The following is a 23,044-nucleotide window of genomic DNA, read 5'->3' on the forward strand; positions in this document are numbered from 1 at the left end:
GTGTCAGGAAAATAACCTCACACTCAACATCAACAAAACAAAGGAGATGATTGTGGACTTCAGGAAACAGCAGAGGGAGCACCCCCCTATCCACATCGACGGTACAGTAGTGGAGAGGGTAGTAAGTTTAAGTTCCTCGGCGTACACATCACGGACAAACTGAACTGGTCCACCCACACAGACAGCGTTGTGAAGAAGGCGCAGCAGCGCCTCTTCAACCTCAGGAGGCTGAAGAAATTTGGCTTGTCACAAAAACCACTCACAAACTTCTACAGATGCACAATCGAGAGCATCCTGTCGGGCTGTATCACCGCCTGGTACAGCAACTGCTCCGCCCACAACCGTAAGGCTCTCCAGAGGGTAGTGAGGTCTGCACAACGCATCACTGGGGGCAGGACACCTACACCACCCGATGTCACAGGAAGGCCATAAAGATCATCAAGGACAACAACCACCCGAGCCACTGCCTGTTCACCCCGTTATCAAACAGAAGGCGAGGTCAGTACAGGTGCATCAAATCAGGGACCAAGAGAAAAATAGCTTCTATCACAAGGCCATCAGACTGTTAAACAGCCACCACTAAGATTGAGTGGCTGCTGCCAACATACTGACTCAACTCCAGCCACTTTAATAATGGAAATGTTTTATTTATTTTATCTTTATTTAACTAGGCAAGTCCATTAAGAACAAATTCTTATTTTCAATGATGGCCTAGGAACAGTGAGTTAACTGCCTTGTTCAGGGACAGAATGACAGATTATTACCTTGTCATTTCGGGGATTCGATCCATCAACCTTCCAGGTACAAGTCCAACGCCCTAACCACCAGGCTACCTGCCACCCCAAGCATGCTGAAAGTCTGTTAATTTGTTTACAGAGAAATAACATTGTATTTGGTCAAACACCATTATTTCCCAACAGTTTGCAAAGAGTTGGCAGCAAGCTGATAGGTCTGCTGTTAGAACCAGTAAAGGCCGCTTTACCACTCTTGTGTAATGGAATGACTTTGGTTTCAGATTAAATATCAGATTAAAGATATGACAGCTAGGACTGGCTATAGAGTCAACTACCATCCTCAGTAGCTTTCCATCGAAGTTGTCCATGCCAGGAGGTTTGTCATTACTGGTCAATAACTTTTTCCACCTCTCCCACACTAACTTTACAAAATTCTAACTTGCAATGCTTTTCTTTAATTATTTGTTTTGAGTACAATGTCTCACTGTTCATTGTTGGCATTTCCTGCCTAAGTTTGCCCACTTTGCCAATGAAGTACCATCGGTACCACGGGGGCCCCTCAGGGTTGTGTGCTCAGTCCCCTCCTGTACTCCCTGTTCACTCATGACTGCACAGCCAGGCACGACTCCAACACCATCATTAAGTTTGCCGATGACAACAGTGGTAGGCCTGATCACCGATAAGAGACCTGACCATGTGGTGCAAGGACAACATCTCCCTCAACGTGATCAAGAAAAAGGAAATGATTGTGGACTACAGGAAAAGGAGGGCTGAGCACGCCCCCATTCTGTAATGGAGCAGGTTGAGAAGTTCCTTGGTGTCCATATCACCAACAAAATAACATGGTCCAAGCACACCAAGACAGCCGTGAAGAAGGCACGACAAAACTATTCCCCCTCAGGAGACTGAAAAGATTTGGCACGGATCCTCAGATCCTCAAAAGGTTCTATAGCTGCACCATCGAGAGCATCCTGCTGGGTTGCATCACCGCCTGGAATGGTAACTGCTCGGCCGCAAGGCACTACAGAGGGTAGTGCGTATGGCCCAGCACATCACTGGGGCTAAGCTTCCTGCCATCCAGGACCTCTATACCAGGTGGTGTCGGAGGAAGGCCCTAAAAATGTTCAGGACTTCATAGACTGTTCTTTCTGCTACCGCACAGCAAATGGTACCGGAGCTCCAAGAGGCTTCTAAACAGCTTTTATCTCCAAGCCATAAGACTCCTGAACATCTAATCAAATGGCTACCCTCCCCCCTTTTACACTGCTGCAACTCTCATCTATGCATAGTTACTTTATCTCTACATACATGTACATATTACCTCAATTACCTCGACTAACCAGTGCCCACACACATTGACTCTGTATAGCCTCGCTATTGTTATTTTACTTATTTTTTAAATATTTTTTTTTATTAGATATTTTTCTTAACTGCATTGTTGGTTAAGGGCTTTTAAGTAAGCATTTCACTGTTGTATGTGGCGTATGTGACAACATTTGATTTGAAGACATCATTAAAATAATTGGCAACATCAAATGGTTATGTGATGAATAAGCTATCTGATTTGTTGAAAGATGGAGTTTAAATTTGTCGTTCGGCCCATAATTTCACAAGGGACAAGTAACCAGATGCAGCTGATAACGTACATAGGTGACAGCAGACCAGGGGTCACTCATTCATGTAAATTATAACTAAAGGACAGTGTACACTGCTCAAAAAAAATAAAGGGAACACTAAAATAACACATCCTAGATCTGAATGAATGAAATATTCTTATTAAATACTTTTTTTCTTTACATAGTTGAATGTGCTGACAACAAAATCACGTAGAAATTGTCAATGGAAATCAAATTTATCAACCCATGGAGGTCTGGATTTGGAGTCACACTCAAAATTAAAGTGGAAAACCACACTACAGGCTGATCCAACTTTGATGTAATGTCCTTAAAACAAGTCAAAATGAGGCTCAGTAGTGTGTGTGGCATCTACGTGCCTGTATGACCTCCCTACAACGCCTGGGCATGCTCCTGATGAGGTGGCGGATGGACTCCTGAGGGATCTCCTCCCAGACCTGGACTAAAGCATCCGCCAACTCCTGGACAGTCTGTGCAGCCCCCCAAAGAAATGCCACCCCACACCATGACTGACCCACCACCAAACCGGTCATGCTGGAGGATGTTGCAGGCAGCAGAACGTTCTCCATGGCGTCTTCAGACTGTCACATGTGCTCAGTGTGAACCTGCTTTCATCTGTGAAGAGCACAGGGCGCCAGTGGCGAATTTGCCAATCTTGGTGTTCTCTGGCAAATGCCAAACATCCTGCACGGTGTTTGGCTGTAAGCACAACCCCTACCTGTGGACGTCGGGCCCTCATACCACCCTCATGGAGTTTGTTTCTGACCGTTTGAGCAGACACATGCACATTTGTGGCCTGCTGGAGGTCATTTTGCAGGGCTCTGGCAGTGCTCCTCCTGCTCCTCCTTGCACAAATGCGGAGGTAGCGGTCCTGCTGCTGGGTTGTTGCCCTCCTACGGCCTCCTCCACATCTCCTGATGTACTGGCCTGTCTCCTGGTAGCGCCTCCATGCTCTGGACACTACGCTGACAGACACAGCAAACCTTCTTGCCACAGCTCGCATTAATGTTCCATCCTGGATGAGCTGCACTACCTGAGCCACTTGTGTGGGTTGTAGACTCTGTCTCATGCTACCACTAGAGTGAAAGCACCGCCAGCATTCAAAAGTGACCAAAACATCAGCCAGGAAGCATAGGAACTGAGAAGTGGTCTGTGGTCACCACCTGCAGAACCACTCCTTTATTGGGGGTGTCTTGCTAATTGCCTGTAATTTCCACCTGTTGTCTATTCCATTTGCACAACAGCATGTGAAATGTATTGTCAATCAGTGTTGCTTCCTAAGTGGACAGTTTGATTTCACAGAAGTGTGATTGACTTGGAGTTACATTGTGTTGTTCAAGTGTTCCCTTTTTGTTTTTGAGCAGTGTATATCTGGCCAATTCCATGATAATGGAATTACTGAGGCTCCGATTTCTCACTTTAAAAATGTGATTAAAATTATTAACCAAATTAAATTTTAAATTAAAATAATTAAAAACCAAATAAAAAAACATTGATTTCAAAGTAAAAAATAAATAAAAATAACTGCACAATGAATTCAACAATTTCCACAGAATATTTTACAAAAACATCTACTGGAAGAACTTTGCAGATAATGTTTGGTAACAGAATAAAACTCAGAAAGATTTTACAAAGAAAAAAACTGCAGTTTGTCCAAATATCTTTTTATTATTATATACTGTGTACATAAAAACAAACTTTGAAATCAAATGTTTTTTGTTTGCCATACATGTCATTACAGGAAATAAATAATAAAATAATGTATCACAATAGTAAAAAGGGAGCGGTGAAACACCTGTTGTGAAGGCTAAAGTCTCCCACTGTTACAAGGGTCTGGGGCATTCATCATTTCTCCACTTAGAAAGCTAGTGTTCACTCATTTTGGAAACAAAGTGGGCAACCATAATGGTGTTGAAGAAACAGAGCTGGTTTATTTTGTTTTCACTTTTGACACAGGTCCACGTTATATTCTGCATTTAAATGAAACGAGAACATTATAGTACCGCCCACTGCCAGAGAACACCAATGTGGTAGGTTGAGATGAATATGACCATCCAATGATCAAAAAAGATGGAGTGGAACCAAAACTTGACTGGACAAAAGCCAGCATAGAGCCAACTTGGGCCCTTACAATGCCAGCCAGTGCGGTTCTAGATCGAAAGGGGGTTAACCTAGTCAGTTGACTCAACTGAAATGTCTTCCGCATTTAACCCAACCCCTCAATCAGAGTGAACACAAAACAGTAAAAACATCTATGAACTCATTCAGTTGGCTGACTGAAATATGTATCATTGTCCTGTCAACCACCCAAATATGTATGGCTTATAAGAAACAACTAAATTGTTTGACAAAGACAATCTGAACTTCCATGGGCCTTCCAATACTGAGAGAGCCTTGTCCATGTCCATTTGTCATTCTTGCTGAGCTATTATTTAACTAATGCCATCGTACCATGTCAACCTTTTGCACCTGCACTTTTTGTTGCTAAGCCAAGTACATTACGTAATGAAAGTAAAAAGCAGTTTTCTATCTCAGCCTCCCTAAAAAATGTGAGAACTTTTTAACTATATCATGAACTTTAGCAGGTAGTGCAGTGTTTCCCAAACTCGGTCCTGGGGACCCCTAGGGGTGCACGTTTTAGTTTTTGCCCACCACTGATTCAAATAATCAACTAATCATCAAGCTTGGATGATTTGAATCAGCTGTGTAGTGCTAGGGAAAAAAGCTAAATGTGCACCCCTTTTGGTTCCCAGAACCGAGTTTAGGAAACACTGAGTTAGTGCTTGTTTATGAATATGCTCATTGTTAGGATTTCAACAATAAGTTTCTAATTGAGAAACTATACTCATAAACATGTAAAATACATACTCATGAGAAGCATCAATGCTGCTTAGACTATGTAAAAGACCACAAGTCGGTATGCAACCCAAATTATGGATTGAGAATGCCGTTAATTTCTCTAATCTTCATGGCCAGACATTTATGATATTTTTATGGTAATACACAACCATAGAACCTTTTTCTTACATGACAAAATGAAGGCCTACTCAGTGCTCACACGCTCCACCCACACTGGATGCACAAAAGTATTGTCGAAGCAAGACATGCATCCCATGGAGCACTGAAGACCATTTCTGTGAGAATGACAATTTTGCTTGTGAAAGCAAGCTGTCAGTCATTCTGCAGAAACATATAGGAATTTGGGGACCTATACATGTACAGTCAAAAGTTTGGACACCTACTCATGCAAGAGTTTCTTTATTTTTACTATTTTCTTCATTGTAGAATAATAGAAGACAAACTATGATATAGCACATATGGAATCATGGAGTAAGCAAAACAAGTGTTAAACAATTCACAATATACCCAATAGAGATGTTTTGGGATGAGTTGGACTGCAGAGTGAAGGAAAAGCAGCCAACAAGTGCTCAGCATATGTGGGAACTCCTTCAAGACTGTTGGAAAAGCATTCCAGGTGAAGCTGGTTGAGAGAATGCCAAGAGTGTGCAAAGCTGTCATCAAGATAAAGGGTGGCTACTTTAACATATAAAATATTTATTTTTTAACACTTTATTGGTGACTATATGATTCCATATGTGATATTTCATAGTTTGTCTTCACTATTATTCTACAATGTAGAAAAACCCTTGAATGAGTAGGTGTCCAAACGTTTGACTGGTACTGTATGTAAAATATGCAAAAACCGGCACATTGCTGATGGGAGGAAACAAAAGAGGTTACAGGGTATGCATAAACTGTTGGGACCATGGCATGACGACCTACCTAAAGTGAAGGCACAGTGGGGGTAGGTGCAGAGGTCTTCCCCAAAGACTGATACAAGATCACATGCTATTTAATCTCCCCAATGACTAAGCTCATAATTGAGGGTATTGCAATCTGACCCTAGATCTGTTGTTAAGGGCAACATGTAGAGCCAGATATCGTTCCTACAGGGGCCTAAGTCATCATTTAATCAGCTATTTTCTGCGGGTCAAACACACACACACACACACACACACACACACACACACACACAGGTGCCACTGCTGTGTAAACACTTGGCTGACCTCACCATCGGTCCTTTAACTCGCCTGTTCCCTCTATGGTGACATGCTGGAGTGGAGTGGGGATAGATGTTCAATGTGCATTTAGGGGGGAAAGTCTAAAGTCTTGTGACTCAAAGGTGAAAGTGTTGCCACTGTGTCGAAGGTCAGGCCAAGTACAAAACAGATATACATTTTTGCTTGTTGGGGGAGGGGCATGGAAAGGACATAAAAAGCTAGAGATGAGTTAGATACAAATAGTTAATTAAAAATGGTTTTAACAGTGTAAAAACAGTACATAAGCAGAGTTAGATGTGATTCAAAACAATAGCATGTAACCATCACCTCAGTTGAACATAGAGGCCTACACAAAGAGGGGGGATGTTTTGTGACACTATAAGGCTGTTAAAGTATTACTTTAATTATATACATCATCTATATATGGCCACAGCAAAGAAGAGAAATATACTCAAATATATTATCCAGTTTTATTTGCAGAATCTCTATTTCCTACTCTGAGTCAGTCAGCGCGAACTGTTATCATATTCACCCTTTCAAGCACGAGCCACACTAAAGCTGTGAATCAATGAGCTCTCCAGTGAAGGCCTGAGACCAGTGGTCCGTTTGAGAGCTGGAACCTGTTTGCAGTTGTTATCAAATGTTCTAAAAAGCCCAGAACAAGTCAGAGAGGAATACTTGGCCATTATAGTATGTCTGTAGTCAAACAACGATTTATATATACTCACTAGATGACTGTTAGGGGGCGCTATGTTGAAGCCACCGTATCTCCATCTTGGTACTCCCCCACCGTTAAAAAATATATTTTAGAAGCTATAGAAATGCATTTATTAAATGTCTACATTTGTTTTTGCCACATGTATTATAATTACAGACACCTTAATGCATACGTATGTGAGTTAAACATACAAATATAAAATGAAAAAATATATAAACATTTTCCTTAAAGCATAATTTTAGGAGATTAATAATATTAAAGTACACTTTTTGGGGGGTATTAATGCTACTACAAACAAAACAAATCTTAAATACATGCAATTTTGTAGTTGAAACATTTAATTGAAATAAAATCAGCAAAAAAAATAAACATCCCTTTATTAGGAACCTGTCTTTCAAATATAATTCGTAAAAATCCAAATAACTTCACAGATCTTCGTTATAAAGGCTTTAATGCAACTGTTGTGTCAGATTTTTTCAAAACTTTACAGAAAAAGCATAATCTGAGTACGGCGCTCAGAGCCCGATCCTGCCAAAGAAATATCTGCCATGTTGGAGTCAAAAGAAGTTAGAAATAATATTATAAATATTCACTTACCTTTGATGATCTTCATCAGAAGGCACTCCCAGGAATCCCACTTCAACAGTCAATGACCAATTTGTTCCATAAAGTCCATCATTTATGTCCAAATAGCCACTTGTTGTTAGCATGTTCAGCCCAGTAATCCATCTTCATGAGGCGCAAGCACTTCGTCCAGACAAACTCGAAAATTCCGTTACAGGTCGTAGAAACAAGTCAAACGATGTATGGAATCAATCTTTAAGATGTTTTTAACATAAATCCTCAATAAGGTTCCAACCGGAGAATTTCATTGTCTGAAGAAAAGCACTGGAACAAGAGCCAACACTGTCGGGAGCGCGTGTCACGAGCCTGAGACACTCTGCCAGACCCATGACTCATTCAGCTCCCATTCCCCCCTCCTTTACAGCAGAAGCATGAAGCAAGTTTCTAAAGACAGTTGACATCTAGTGGAAGCCATAGGAAGTGCAACTTGACCCCAGAGACACTGTGTATTCGGTAGGCCAAGCTTTGAAAAACTACAAACCTCAGATTTCCCAATTCCTGGTGGATTTTTCTCGGGTTTTCGCCTGCTATATGAGTTCTGTTTTACTCACAGACATCATTCAAAAAGTTTTAGAAACTTCAGAGTGTTGTATATCCAATGCTAATACATGCATATTATTATTAGTATCTGGGACAGAGTAGGAGGCAGTTCACTCTGGGCACGCTATTCATCCAAAAGTGAAAATGCTGCCCCTTATCCCAAAAGGTTTCAACACTGTTTCCCATGTTTGTTCAATGAACCATAAACAATTAATGAACATGCACCTGTGGAGCAGTCGTTAAGACACTAACAGCTTACAGACGGTAGGCAATTAAAGGTCACAGTTATGAAAACTTAGGACACTAAAGAGGCCTTTCTACTGACTCTGAAAAACACCAAAAGAAAGATGCCCAGGGTCCCTGCTCATCTGTGTGAACGTGCCTTAGGCATGCTGCAAGGAGGCTTGAGGACTGCAGATGTGGCCAGGGCAATAAATTGCAATATCCGTACTGTGAGACGCCTAAGTTAGCGCTACAGGGAGACAGGGCGGACAGCTGATCGTCCTCGCAGTGTCAGACCACATGTAACAACACCTGCACAGGATCGGTACATCCGAACATCACACTTGCGGGACAGGTACAGGATGGCAACAACTGCCCGAGTTACACCAGGAACGCACAATCCCTCCATCAGTGCTCAGACTGTCTGCAATAGGCTTAAAGAGGCTGAATTGAGGGCTTGTAGGCCTGTTGTAAGGCAGGTCCTCACCAGACAACACCGGCAACAACGTAGCCTATGTGCACAAATCCACCGTAGCTGGACCAGACAGGACTGGCAAAAAGTGCTCTTCACTGACAAGTCGCGGTACAACCATTCATGTCTAAACCGCAGGCAACAAAAGTGAGTACACACCTAAGTGAAAATGTCCGTAGCAGAGTGTCATTTCTTCAGTGTTGTCACATGAAAAGATATACTAAGATATTTACAAAAATGTGAGGGGTGTACTCACTTTTGTGATATACTGTATATATACACATTTTTGTAATAATGACAATTGCAACAATACTGAATTAACACTTTTATTTTAACTTAATATAATACATATGGGCTTTTGGATGAGTGTTCTTAAGGTGATTCCACAGGTTGGTGGTATGTTTTGATTTAGCCGTTGCTGACCCCATGCTTACATCTTTATCACAAATAAGACACCGTGCTTTCCCTGGTGCCAATTCCATGTAATAGTCCCACACTGGTGCTCTGCTTTTCTCTGCCATCTGTAAAAAAACACACACACACACACACACACACACACACACACACAGCTCTGAAGTGACAATGACACTGAAGAGTCTGCTTAGGAGACAAATACTCTCAACTGTTTGAATAAAAATAGAGTTTAAGTTACCTGTGATGAATGTTGAAAACAAAAACTGTAAGTTCTATATGCAGGAAATCCTATTTTAATAATGGACATGGTAAGAATTGACAACCAAAGTGCGAGTCATAATTCCCATGACACCTAGCAAAATCTGAAAAGCGGTTCCTTCATTCATTTATTCCATAGGATATTTTTTAGATTCACTTAAAATAAGGTCTGTGTTTCGTGTAGGCTAACACCACCTTGCCAATTTTATAACTGTGTAGATATCCATAGGACAAGGTAACTCTGATCAATATTGGCTAAATATTTATTTTTTATTTTTTATTTTACCAGGCAAGTCAGTTAAGAACAAATTCTTATTTTCAATGACGGCCTAGGAACAGTGGGTTAACTGCCTGTTCAGGGGCAGAACGACAGATTTGTACCTTGTCAGTTCGGGGGTTTGAACTTGCAACCTTTCGGTTACTAGTCCAATGCTCTAACCACTAGGCTACCCTATAAGCGAAGATCATTTTTTGTGAGTGGATTTATGAAAATATTTTGACAAACGTTACCTTATCCTAGTGAGATTTACACGGGTATCAAAACGCCGAGGCGGTTTAAGCCTGCACCCTAACCTGCATGAAACACAGACCTTATTTGAATTAGATCAAGACATTCTCTATGGAAGACATGAACGGTAAAATACCTCTTTCAAGTTCAGCCGCAAGTTATTACAGAAATTATAACGCGTCGACTATTTCTCTCTAAACCATATACCTTTGACTATTACGAGCCTGCTGCTGCCTACCACCCCTCAGTCAGACTGCTCTATCAAATATCAAATACGAGCCTTAGGTCAAATCCGGAAACGATCACCTCGAAAACAAAACGTTTATTCCGTTCCGTATTTTATCTAAAGGGTGGCATCCATGAGTCTAAATATTCCTGTTACATTGCACAACCTTCAATGTTATGTCATAATTACGTAAAATTCTGGCAAATTAGTTCGCAAAGAGCCAGGCGGCCCAAACTGTTGCATATACACTGACTCTGTGTGCAATGAACGCAAGAGAAGTTGCTCAATTTCACCTGGTTAATATTGCCTGCTAACCTGGATTTATTTTAGATAAATATGCAGGTTTAAAAATATATACTTGTGTATTGATTTTAAGAAAGGCATTGATGTTTATAGTTAAGTACACATTGGAGCAACGACAGTCGTTGATTGATTGTTTTTTATAAGATAAGTTTAATGCTAGCAACTTACCTTGGCTTACTGCTTTCGCGTAACAGGCAGCCTCCTCATGCGGCAGGTGATTAGAGTGTTGGACTAGTTAACTGTAAGGTTGCAAGATTGAATCCCCCGAACTGACAAGGTAAAAATGTGTCGTTCTGCCTCGTTCCTAGGCCGTCATTGAAAATAAGAATGTGTTCTTAACTGACATGCCTAGTTAAATGAAGATTAAATAAAGGTGTAAAAAAAATCAAATTAAAAACATCTGCAAAATCGGCGCCCAAAAATACCGATTTCCGACTATTATGAAAACTTGAAATCGGCCCTAATTAAATCGGTCATTCCGATTAATCGGTTGACCTCTAGTCACAGCATCATCAGACTGAGCTTGTTGTCATTGCAGGCAATCTCAACGCTGTGCGTTACAGGGAAGACATCCTCCTCGTCCCTCATGTGGTACCCTTCCTGCAGGCTCATCCTGACATGACCCTCAAGCATGACAATGCCACCAGCCATACTGCTCGTTCTGTGCCTGATTTCCTGCAAGACAGGAATGTCAGTGTTCTGCAATGGCCAGCAAAGAGCTCAGATCTCAATCCCATTGAGCACGTCTGGGACCTGTTGGATCGGAGGGTGAGGGCTAGGGCCATTTCCCCCAGAAATGTCCGGGAACTTGCAGGTGCCTTGATGGAAGAGTGGGGTAACATCTCACAGCAAGAACTGGCAAATCTGGTGCAGTCCATGAGGTGGAGATGCACTGCAGTACTTAATACAGCTGGTGGCCACACCAGATACTGACTGTTAATTTTGATTTTAACCCCCCCTTTGTTCAGGGACAAATTATTCCATTTCTGTTAGTCACATGTCTGTGGAACTTGTTCAGTTTATGTCTCAGTTGTTGAATCTTATGTTCATACAAATATTTACACATGTTAAGTTTGCTGAAAATAAACACAGTTGAGTGAGAGGATGTTTCTTTTTTTTTGCTGAGTTTACTATAGAATTCCATGCATTCCTATAGAGGACTGCTCCTACTGGGGAGTGCCAATATGACCGTCCGGTGGCCTCTCAATGGCCAATACATAGCATCAGCAATCGAGGGTTTATATATATCATTGGCCTCAACCAATGATTTATCTACACACTTGATTACTAATTGGGGATGCCGTGTTGAAACCACCACGCCTCCATCTTGGTACACCTTATTGTATACTTTTAAATTATATTATTTGGGCTAAACATACAAAAACATATTTTTTGGTGCATTTTTAGCATCAGCAATCCAGGGTTTATATAGATCATTGGTCTCGACCAGCGAGCCTTTGCTCTGGGATCGCTTGCTCCTTTCTGATGCACTCCTACTTTGTGTGCATTGCTCCATTCATTTAAATCTGGGCCCTAGCCTTCACTAACAAATCCAAAACCGCTAACTTTTCAGAACAGAGCTAGATTCAAAACACCTAGCTGGAAAGTTTTATTCGGTAAGTAACATTGCGAGAAAAGGGAAATGACATATGTAAGTTTATACATAAAATGAAAATAACTGTGTGAACAAAGATGAACTAAGCTCCCTTTCCTCCAAAGTCAGGCTTTCCTCTCCTAATATAACTTGGGACAGTTGGTGAGAAAAATAAAACCATCAATGCCTATGCTCGAAACAATTTTACAACAGCTATACATTTGTCTGCATATTTAGCAAAATCAGGAACGTTATGGTTTTAATCAAAGACAATGTGGGACGTACAGCACAGCACCCAAAAGGTAAGGCCATATTAGTAACAAGAGTTGCCTGGCTGGTCTTGAAGGAATCAGCTGAGGTGGCAATTGCCCTCCAAATTATGTTGTTTACTCCAAGTCCAATCGATAAAAGTGTCTCTTCTTCGATATCCCGGCAGAATATATTGCACTAACGTGTACTGTATAAGCCAATGCCGTATCCATGGACACTGTTTTGGAGTGCAAACATCTGGATCATTTTCTTTAGGGCACAGTATCAAACGTTTCAAAACATTTAGCAACAGGAAACAAAAATATGTGTTTCTTATTGATAGTCCGTCTGTTTCAGACCATTTTCTTCCATTTGGTGGCTAATGAACAGGGCCCTGCTTTGGATGTATTGCCATCGAGATGTGTTCCCTTAAGCCAGTCGGATCCTGTGTCCTCTCACTGCCGTTTGGATAACACATACTGCTGGTATTGGTGGACTGTATACTTTAAAGTGAAAATGATGGAAAACAGAGCACACACACATTGCTTGGTAGGCTACATGAGCCTTCCACTCCCATACAGCGTCTTTGCCATGTTGACCACTGGCTTTCTAGCAGTGGATCAGTTAGGCAGAAGATACTATTTTTTCTGAGTTCTAGGAGTGTGTGTGTTTTTTATTTTTACCACATGGGGGAACCGTGGGGGTACTGCTTAGCTTTGTAACCCCTTGTCCCTTTGTGGTCTCTGTCTATACGGAGACGACTCAGTACTAAAAAAGGGCCTCGATCTCAGAGAGGTTTCTGTCTGGTTAGTCTGTTAAAGAGCATCTTGTGAACCTAAACAAACTAATTCAACCAGTAAAGCCAAGACACCAACCAACCATCCTTCTCTAAACGTACGTCCAGAAATATTGACACCTCTTTCTCCTTCCCGATACCAGTGGAGGCTGGTGGAGGGAGAAATTGGAGGATGGCTGCTGATTTAAAATGACATCATCCTCCACTGCCAAATACCCCTTCTCTCTCCCGCTTTCCTCCTCGCCTTAGGCTCTCTGGAGTCTCTCCTCAGACCGGCTCTTTGTCGGCCCTCCACAGCTGCTCTTTGACCTCGGGGGGCAGGGTGTTAAAGAGGTCCTCCTCCACCACTAGACCACACCTCTTCAGCAGCCTGCACTCTCCCAGCTCCACGGGCAGGCACTCCAGACGGTTCCCCCGCAGCTCCAGCTGGCTCAGGCCAGTCAGCTCGCCAAAGCGCGAGGGCAGAGTCTGCAGGCAGTTGTTGCCCAGGTTAAGGGTGCGCAGCTTCTTGCACTGGAACAGATCCGGCGGGAGGGACTCGATCTGACAGGGACAAGGAGGGAGAACAGAGAGAGGATGAATGTTGAAAAACAGGAGAAAGGTTCTTGTATTTGTTAACTTCTCCCCAGTGCATAGTTAACAGCTATATTTGTAATAGCAGACTTGGAAAAAGAGGCGAGAGAAATCCGTGCACTGTTCCCGCCGTAGTTACCCAATCAAAAACCAGTCACACACCAGCCCATAGAACTTTAAACCAATCAGAAACAAATCAAAACAATCTGCCCTAAAGCAAAGACTGGCATGATACCCTAGCCAAGAATCTAGAGTAAATGATTTAGGTAGAGGTACAGACATACCGTGCATTCGGAAAGTATTCAGACCCCTTGACTTCATCCAAATTTTGTAACATTACAGCCTTATTCTAAAATGGATTCAATTGTTTTTTTTCCCCCTCATCAATGTACACACAACACCCCATAATGACACATCAATATAATATTTTTTTATTTTTTACAAATTTGTAAAAAAAAAAAAGTGAACTGAAATCACATGTACATAAGTATTCAGACCCTTTAAATCAGTACTTTGTTGAAGCACCTTTGGCATCGCTTACAGCCTTGAGTCTTCTTGTGTATGACGCTACAAGATTGGCACATACATTTGGGGAGTCATTCTTCTCTGCAGATCCTCTCAATCTCTGTCAGGTTGGATGGGGAGCGTCGCTGCACAGCTATTTTCAGGTCTCAAGAGATCAAGAACATTCAGAGACTTGTCTCGAAGCCACTCCTGCGTTGTCTTGGCTGTGTGCTTAGGGTCATTGTCCTGTTCGAAGGTGAACCTTCACCCCAGTCTGAGGTCCTGAGCACTCTGTAGCAGGATTTCATCAAGGATCTCGCTGTACTTTGCTCTGTTAATATTTCCCCCGATCCTGACTAGTCTCTCAGTCCCTGCCGCTGAAAAACATCCCCACAGCATGATGCTGCCACCACCATGCTTCACCGTAGGGATGATGCCAGGTTTCCTCCAGACATGACGTTTGGCATTCAGGCCAATCTTGATTTCATCAGACCAGAGAATCTTGTTTCTCATGGTCTGAGTCCTTTAGGTGCATTTTTGCAAACACCAAGCGGCCTGTCATGTACCTTTTACTGAGGAGTGGCCTCCATCTGGCCACTCTACCATAAAGGCCTGATTGGTGGAGTGCTACAGAGATGGTTGTCCTTCTGGAAGGTTCTCTCATATCCACAGAGGAACTCTGGAGCTCTGTCAGAGTGACCATCAGGTTCTTGCTCACCTCCCTGACCAAGGCCCTTCTCCCCCGATTGCTTGGTTTGGCTGGGCGGCCAGCTCTAGGAAGATTCCTGGTGGTTCCAAACTTCTTCCATTTCAGAATGATGGAGGCCACCCTGTTCTTGGGGACCTTCAATGCGACATTTCTTAGTACCCTTCCACAGATCTGCGCCTCAACACAATCCTGTCTCAGAGCTCTACGGATAATTCCGTTGACCTCATGGCTTGGTTTTTGCTCTGATATGCACTGTCAACTGTGCCAACTTATATAGAGAGGTGTGTGCCTTTCCAAATCAATTCAATTTACCACAGGTGGACTCCAATCAAGTTGGAGAAACATTTCAAAGATGATAAATGGAAACAGGATGCACCTGAGCTACATTTCAAGTCTCATAGCAAAGGGTCTGAGTAGTTCTGAAAATAAGCTTTGTTTTGATTTTTTTAATACATTTGCAAAAAATTCTGTTTTTGCTTTGTTGTTATGGGATAGTGTGTAGATTGATGAGGAAAAATGACTTTAATCCATTTTAGATTAAGACTAACATAAAATGTGGAAAAAGTCAAGGGGTCTGAATACTTTCCGAATGCACAGTACACATACATATTCTATAATAACTTATGCATCATGCCTACACTAACACCTGTTATAATTGGCTGCCTTCTGTTGGGACAACAGCACAATGAGTGCATCCTATATAGATTATGTTAATTTAAGACAATTACGATCAGAGTAAGCCGATTTACGAGCCTAAAAATAGCCATATCAAATTACAAATGCTTTTCTTAGCTTCATGCGCTGAAGATGTGAGATGGCTGGGGCTACTTTGACATTGTTCTTCGAGCAAAAAACAAAAACGTAGCACATTGGTGTCCAGCTGCAAGCATTGGATCCTCGTTAGGGCCCACCTGGGAACGACGTTTTGCAAATTACGCAACTCATTTAAGTCAATAATGTGCAAATTGCAAAGAGAAGACCCTAGAGATGATCGTAAAAACGGAACACATCAGAGGGGTTCCTTGTAAACGGGGCTAATTTAGGATGCATAACACTCTGTTCCAGGACTATTTTCAGTGTGGACAAAGGAGTGCAGCAAAGGGTGTTTAATAGTTATCCAACTTCCTTGGGAGGATGAATGATGTTTGAAATTCTTTTGACAGTTTTATAACGTTTTTTTTAAATCATGATAAAAATGTCATTTTTTAGACCTATACATGCCTTCTGTAAAACCATATGACCTGTGAACGTGATAAAGACAACATATCGGTGCCATTATACTACTTATACTGTGCTTTAAAATATGAAGTATGTCTTGAATCTAAAATATAATTTTCACATTCATTAATTAAACTACCCTTTTGAATTTGTTTATTTTAAGACACTTTGTTTGGAACAATATACTCCACAAGTACATCACATTTCCAGAGTGCGCTCTCTGCTAATTCTGAAGGTATGTAAAATTATATGAGCACCACCACCACAGTGAATGGAAAAATGGATCTGCTGGTGACTTGCTCAATGTGCAATCCTAAATGTGGTCTGTGATTGGTTAACCTCCCAAGGTCGATGTCTGCACCCCCACAGAAATCAAATTAGCAAAATAAAAAACATCCCATACAAATCAGACAGTTTTAGCTGGAGATGTGTTTTGTTGTTGCATTGGATGCGTTCTAGGATACCTCACAAGACTTGTCTGAAGGTCCCCCGGTACAAGTTGAAAAAATTGATGGAAGTGTGTGTATATATATATTTTTTTTTAACTCAGCAAAAAAAGAAACGTCCTCACACTGTAAACTGTGTTAATTTTCAGCAAACTTAACATGTGTAAATATTTGAATGAACATAAGATTCTACAACTGAGACGTAACCTGAACAAGTTCCACAGACATGTCACTAACAGAAATGGAATAATGTCCCTGAACAAAGGGGGAGGGAAGGAGTCAAAATCAAAAGTAACAGTCAGTATCTAGTGTGGCCACCAGCTGCATTAAATACTGCAGTGCATCTCCTCCTCATGGACTGCACCAGATTTGCCAGTTCTTCCACCAAGGCACCTGCAAATTCCCAGAAATATCTGGGGCGAATGGTCCTAGCCCTCACCTTCCGATCCAAATAGGTACCAGATGTGCTCAATGAGATTGAGATTCGGGCTCTTCGCTGGCCATGGCAGAACACTGACATTCCTGTCTTGCAGGAAATCACGCACAGAACGAGCAGTATGGCTGGTGGCATTGTCATGCTGGAGGGTCATGTCAGGATGAGCCTGCAGGAAGTGTACCACATGAGGGAGGAAGATGTCTTCCCTGTAAAGCACAGCATTGAGATTGCCTGCAATGACAATAAGCTCAGTCCGATGATGGTGGGACACCGCCCCAGACCATGACGGTCCCTCCACCTCCAAATCGATCCCACTCCAGAGTACAGGCCTCGGTGTAACGCTCATTCCTTCGAGAGAGAGAGATATATATATATATATATATATATATATATATATACACACACACACACGAGTATATATACATATATAATATATACATATATAATATATACAGTGCCTTACGAAAGTATTCGGCCCCCTTGAACTTTGCGACCTTTTGCCACATTTCAGGCTTCAAACATAAAGATATAAAACTGTATTTTTTTGTGAAGAATCAACAACAAGTGGGACACAATCATGAAGTGGAACGACATTTATTGGATATTTCAAACTTTTTTAACAAATCAAAAACTGAAAAATTGGGCGTGCAAAAACTATTCGTGAAGTGTTCATCCACGTATACAGGTAAGAGTCTAGCTACATTTTCCAGATAAGTTTCTAATTTTGTCAGAAAGTCATTTTTATTGCAAGTTAATGCATACTGTTAGCTTGCTAGCTAATGTTACCTGTATGATCTGTGCAGTAATATTATTAAAATCAGAAATCCATTTGGGGTGGTTAGAGTATTTCCTTCACATGACCCATCAATTTAGACAAGTGTGTCGGGTAAAGCGTCATCTAATAATGATAAAATGTTTATAAAATATTTTTAATCTGGACACTTTGTTTTTGATATTGCTCCTATGCAAGTATTATCCCTGTACTGTTTACACAAAACGTACCCATTTGAAACGGCCTATTTCTCAGCCCCAGAAACTAGAATATGCATATAATTGTCAGATTAGGATAGAAAACACAAAAATTTCCAAAACTGTAAAAATATTGTCTGTGAGTATAACAGAACTGATATTGCAGGCGAAAGCCTGAGGAAAATCCAATCATATTTTGAAACCTCTGTGTTCCTATGCATGCCTATCCTCCATTTAAAGGGATATCAACCAGATTCCTTTTTTTCTATGGCTTCCCTAAGGTGTCAACAGTCTTTAGACATAGTTTCAGGCTTTTATTTTGAAAAATGAGCGTGAAGGATCACATTGCGTAAGTGGATAGGTTGGGGCTCTCAGAGTGAGTTTTTGCACAACCGAGTAAAGCGGCCATTGTTCCTCCCGCTGTTATTGAAAAACCTACACACCCGGTTGATATATTATCGAATATATATTTTAAAAACAACCTGAGGATTGATTATAAAAAACGTTTGACATCTTTCTGTGGACATTATGGATATTATTTGGAATATACGTCTGCGTTGTCGTGACCGCTCTTTCCTGTGGATTTCTGAACATAACGCGACAAACAAACGTCGATATTTTGGGTAAAGAAATCATCTTTATGGAACAAAAGGAACATTTGTTGTGTAACTGGGAGTCTCGTGAGTGAAAACATCCGAAGATCAAAGGTAAACGATTTTTTTGATTGCTTTTCTGATTTTCATGACCTAGCTACTTGATGCTTAGTGTACATAATGTTATGCTATCGATAAACTTACACAAACGCTTGGATTGCTTTCGCTGTAAAGCATAATTTCAAAATCTGAGATGACAGGTGGATTAACAAAAGGCTAAGCTGTGTTTTGCAATATTGCACTTGTGATTTCATGAATATGAATATTTTTTTGTAATAGTATTTGACTGTGGCGCTATGCTATTCAGCGGTTGCTGATGACAATTATCCCGGTACTGGGATGGGTAGCGTCAATAAGTTAAAAGGGTGTGAACGATGCTGAATGGGTGTCGACAAAGATGAGCTCTCCAGTAGGTGTACCAAAATATTCAAGGGCCATTTTAGTTATAGCCTAATGGTAGCTAGTCAACATGGAACCTCGTTTGTTACAATCTGAAAAGTGGGGTTATAAGTTTATCAACTTTAAATGCAGAATTACTTTCCCACTGTTCCTCCACGCTCCCGAGTGGCACAGCGGTCTAAAGCACTGCATTTCAGTGCAAGAGGCATCACAACAGTCCCTGGTTCAAATCCAGGTTGTATCATATCTGGCCGTGATAGGGAGGCGCACAAATTGGCCCAGCGTCGTCCGGGTTTGGCCGAGGTAGGCCGTCATTCTAAATAAGAATTTGTTCTTAACTGACTTGCCTAGTTAAATAAAGTTTAAATAAAAATATTAAAACATACAGTGTATGACATACAATTTTCTAGCTCTGAGTCTCTACTTTTATCAAATATAAAAATAGAATTTCAGATTTCGCTACATAAGACCGAATTGAGGCGGTTGGTCACATATGGAGACTGTTCAAAAATAAGAGGTTAAATATGTACATGTAAAAAAATAAAATGAATCTCTCAGATATAGGACAGACTCTTCAGAACAAACTTCCTTTAGATTTTTTGTTTGGACTATCTGTAGTTCAAAGTAGTGAATCTGTTATTCCATGCATTTGTATGGGTTAATAGCTTAGACTCTTATGGGTTAAACATCCTTCCTCCCTATGAAGTTTCTACGCCAGAAAAATCTGAGATACCAAAAATATTTGGTGGAGTGGAATGGCCTTAAAACCATGATAATAGTATCGTTTAGAGTAACCATCTGATCCCACACACAGCAGATGCCCACCAGAACACAACAGGGAGAATGTTGTATAACCTCCCAGAATTCCTTGCGAGCCCTAAGCATGTTTCTCACTGTGAACTCGATCCCTAAATAAATCAATTGGATGAACGGCGTGTTTAACCCGACAGTAATGCACATTAGACATTACAGGCAAATTGGTTGTGAAGAGTATGAGGTCAGCTCATCAGGTGATCCGAGTGTTGTTCATGCAAAATTCACAAATTGGCCCATGCAAAAACATACATTTATATAATTATAAAGACATATTAAATGATGTAATGTGTTTACATTATACATTATGTATATTTACATGATATATTACATTTAGTTAGTGTTAAGTGCTAGCCTACACTAATATTATTCTCAAAACTCTCTTTAAAAGTCAGAAATTAGTTAGACAAGAATTTGCATAAGTCAAATAATCTTCTTAAACAATTCACAAAACTCCTGAATGAGTCTAAGACAGTATAACCCTGAGGTGTTCTGTACAGAAGACAGTAAACCTTTTCCAGCTATCGTTGGGGCGGCAGGTAGCCTAATGGTTAGAGTGTTGGACTAGAAACTGAAAGGTTGCTAGATCGAATCCCCGAGCTGACAAGGTAAAAAAAAAAAAAAATGTTGTTCTGTCCCTGAACAAGGCAGTTAACCCACTGTTTCTAGGCCATTATTGTAAATAAGAATTTGTTCTTAAATGACTTGCCTAGTTAAATAAAAGGTTAAATAAAAACATGCTTAACAAGGCTGAGTTGCATCTAATAGGATGGGGTGTAGGACACACTGTTCAAAGAATGACATTTTTTAGGAGCTTGACTATACTAAATAGTCCTAAAAACGAATTCACTAGACATTTTGACTTCATATTGGCTTGAAAAATAAGTACAGTACCAAAATAGTGAAAATCACCCCACAGACAAGTTCTCTTTATCTGCAGCCAGAAGTGTGATAAAGTAATTAGCATAATACAACTGTTCATCTGTGTACTTCAATTTAAAAAAATATATATATTTCATTTATGAATTTTCTGCTTTACAAAACAGACATAATGACAGCAAACAATACACTGAGAATACCCCCCACCCCTCAACTGGAGACAAATAAATACATTCAAAAACAACAGAACACAACATTGCTCTTAAGGAATTGGCACCTTGCTTCAATGATATTTCACATACTGTACAGTATAAAGACTATGCTCGGCATTATTAAAAATAATCACTGTGGATCAGGGTTGGTTGCAGGTTGCATGTTGTTTCCCATCATCACTTGAAAGATACGTGATAAAGGGCTGCCATAACTTAAATGTATTAGATCTGCCAGAGATATCATGTTGAATCCTTTCTATATTTAGCAAGCTGGTGACTTCAGCTAACCAGGTTTTAAAAACAGGTACAGTCTCCTTATTCCAAAGCCTTAAAATATTTCTTTTTGCAATAACCCTGCCATATTGTAATGTTTTTTTTGTTCCCAGTGGGTTAAAGCCGTTAGGTGCTGTGACCTGCCTAAAACAGCAGTATCCGGGGCTGGTATGAGGTTACAGCTGTATACTCCTGAGAAGCACTTAGAATGTGTGCAGTTTGGGGCATGACCAGAAGAGGTAACCCAGCGTACCCTCTGCAGATTTGAACTGAGGGCATATCGGAGAGACCGAGGGGTAGAACGAGTGTAATTTGGTACAGGAATAGTGTAGTCTGTGAATCACTTTGTATTGAATAAGTTGGTGTCGGGAGTTTATCGAGCACAAGTGAATATCTTGAAGCAATCACCCCAACAGTCATCAGTAATCTCTATAACAAGGTCTTCCTCCCAGGTCTCCTTCAAATGTTAGAGTAATATGCTGTAAAGTTATCTACAAAGCTGGAGATCAAACTCTTGGAGCCAGGGGCGAAGTTCATGAAAATATACAACTAGTGGGCAGGTGTAATTGCCTCAAAATGTGGTATATTTAAGTAAACGTAGTTTCTTATCTGAAGATATCGGTAGAAGTTAGATGCGGGGAGATTGGGGGGGGGGCATAGTTATGTCAAATAGGAGTACATACAGAGGTCTCCGGGAGACCAAATGTTTTCCTTACGATACCATTTTTGCATAAAGTTAATGCCAGTAATACCTGTAGAGGATTTAGTTGATGAAAAGAAAAGTGCTGGAAGAGAGGTGTTGTGTATATCTTGGATCTACCATGCCAGAGTATGCATCCTGCCAATAAACCTAATAAACCTGCCCAATAACAATGTTGAAAATTTGGTAGGCTCAGGCCACCTAATTCTTTGGGCTTAATTATATGTTTTTTTTAGAGATCTGGTGTACTTTGTATCCCCACACAAAAGGCAAGATAATAGAATCCAAGGATTTGAAAAAAGCTTTACTTAAAATATAGCCAAATTCTGAACGAGATAAAGGAATCTGGGGAGTGTAACCATTTTAATAGCGTTAACACGGCCTATCATAGATAGAGGCAACACTCTCAAGAACTCAATGTTGCATTTCAACTTCCCTATCACGTCGTGGTAGTTCAATTTAGGGTCCTTGGGGATGACAACCCCTAAATATTGAATTTAGTCTCCTGTGAATTTAAAAGGTATATGTTTAAGGAACTCCCCTTTAAGAGGCATGAATTCACTTTTTTGCCAGTTTATGGTATACCCAGAGAGTTCTCCAAATGATTCGATGAGCTCCAACAGCAGTGGAAATGACTCTTCGGGGCGTGAGACAAACAAGATGATGTCATCCGCATAGAGCGAGATACGGTGATCAACCTATGTTTAGCTGAAGCAATGGCAGGACAACTTCTGATACAGACAGCTAGGGGTTCCATAGCAGTGGCAAATAGCAACGGACTCAAGGGGTATCCTGAAGGAATGTTAAAGTGAAAAGGAGCGGAATTATTGTAATTAGTGAGAACTGAAGCCATCGGGCACGCATATAGTATTTCAGGCCACGAGACAACACTCTTGCCCAGACCAAA

At 40.9% G+C, this 23,044-nt stretch overlaps 1 protein-coding gene across 4 annotated transcripts in view; it reads right to left on the reverse strand.

Annotated features, from left to right (window-relative positions):
• The window catches only part of LOC115147104 (volume-regulated anion channel subunit LRRC8A-like), a 54,108-nt gene that overhangs the window by 11,727 nt on the left and 19,337 nt on the right, over nucleotides 1-23,044 (reverse strand). Inside the window, exon 3 of one of the 4 annotated variants that reach the window (XM_065004617.1) lies at nucleotides 9,318-9,526. The exons of 2 other annotated variants lie outside the window; for them this stretch is intronic. In XM_065004617.1, the coding sequence (XP_064860689.1) occupies nucleotides 9,332-9,526 (195 nt within the window). In that variant the 3' untranslated portion in view covers nucleotides 9,318-9,331. Of the gene's footprint in view, nucleotides 1-9,317; nucleotides 9,527-12,308; nucleotides 13,897-23,044 lie in introns of those variants that run through there. One more of the 4 variants, XM_029689110.2, reaches the window with a different exon arrangement.

Source organism: Oncorhynchus nerka, linkage group LG19, assembly GCF_034236695.1.
Source record: "Oncorhynchus nerka isolate Pitt River linkage group LG19, Oner_Uvic_2.0, whole genome shotgun sequence".
Lineage (NCBI taxonomy): Eukaryota > Metazoa > Chordata > Actinopteri > Salmoniformes > Salmonidae > Oncorhynchus > Oncorhynchus nerka.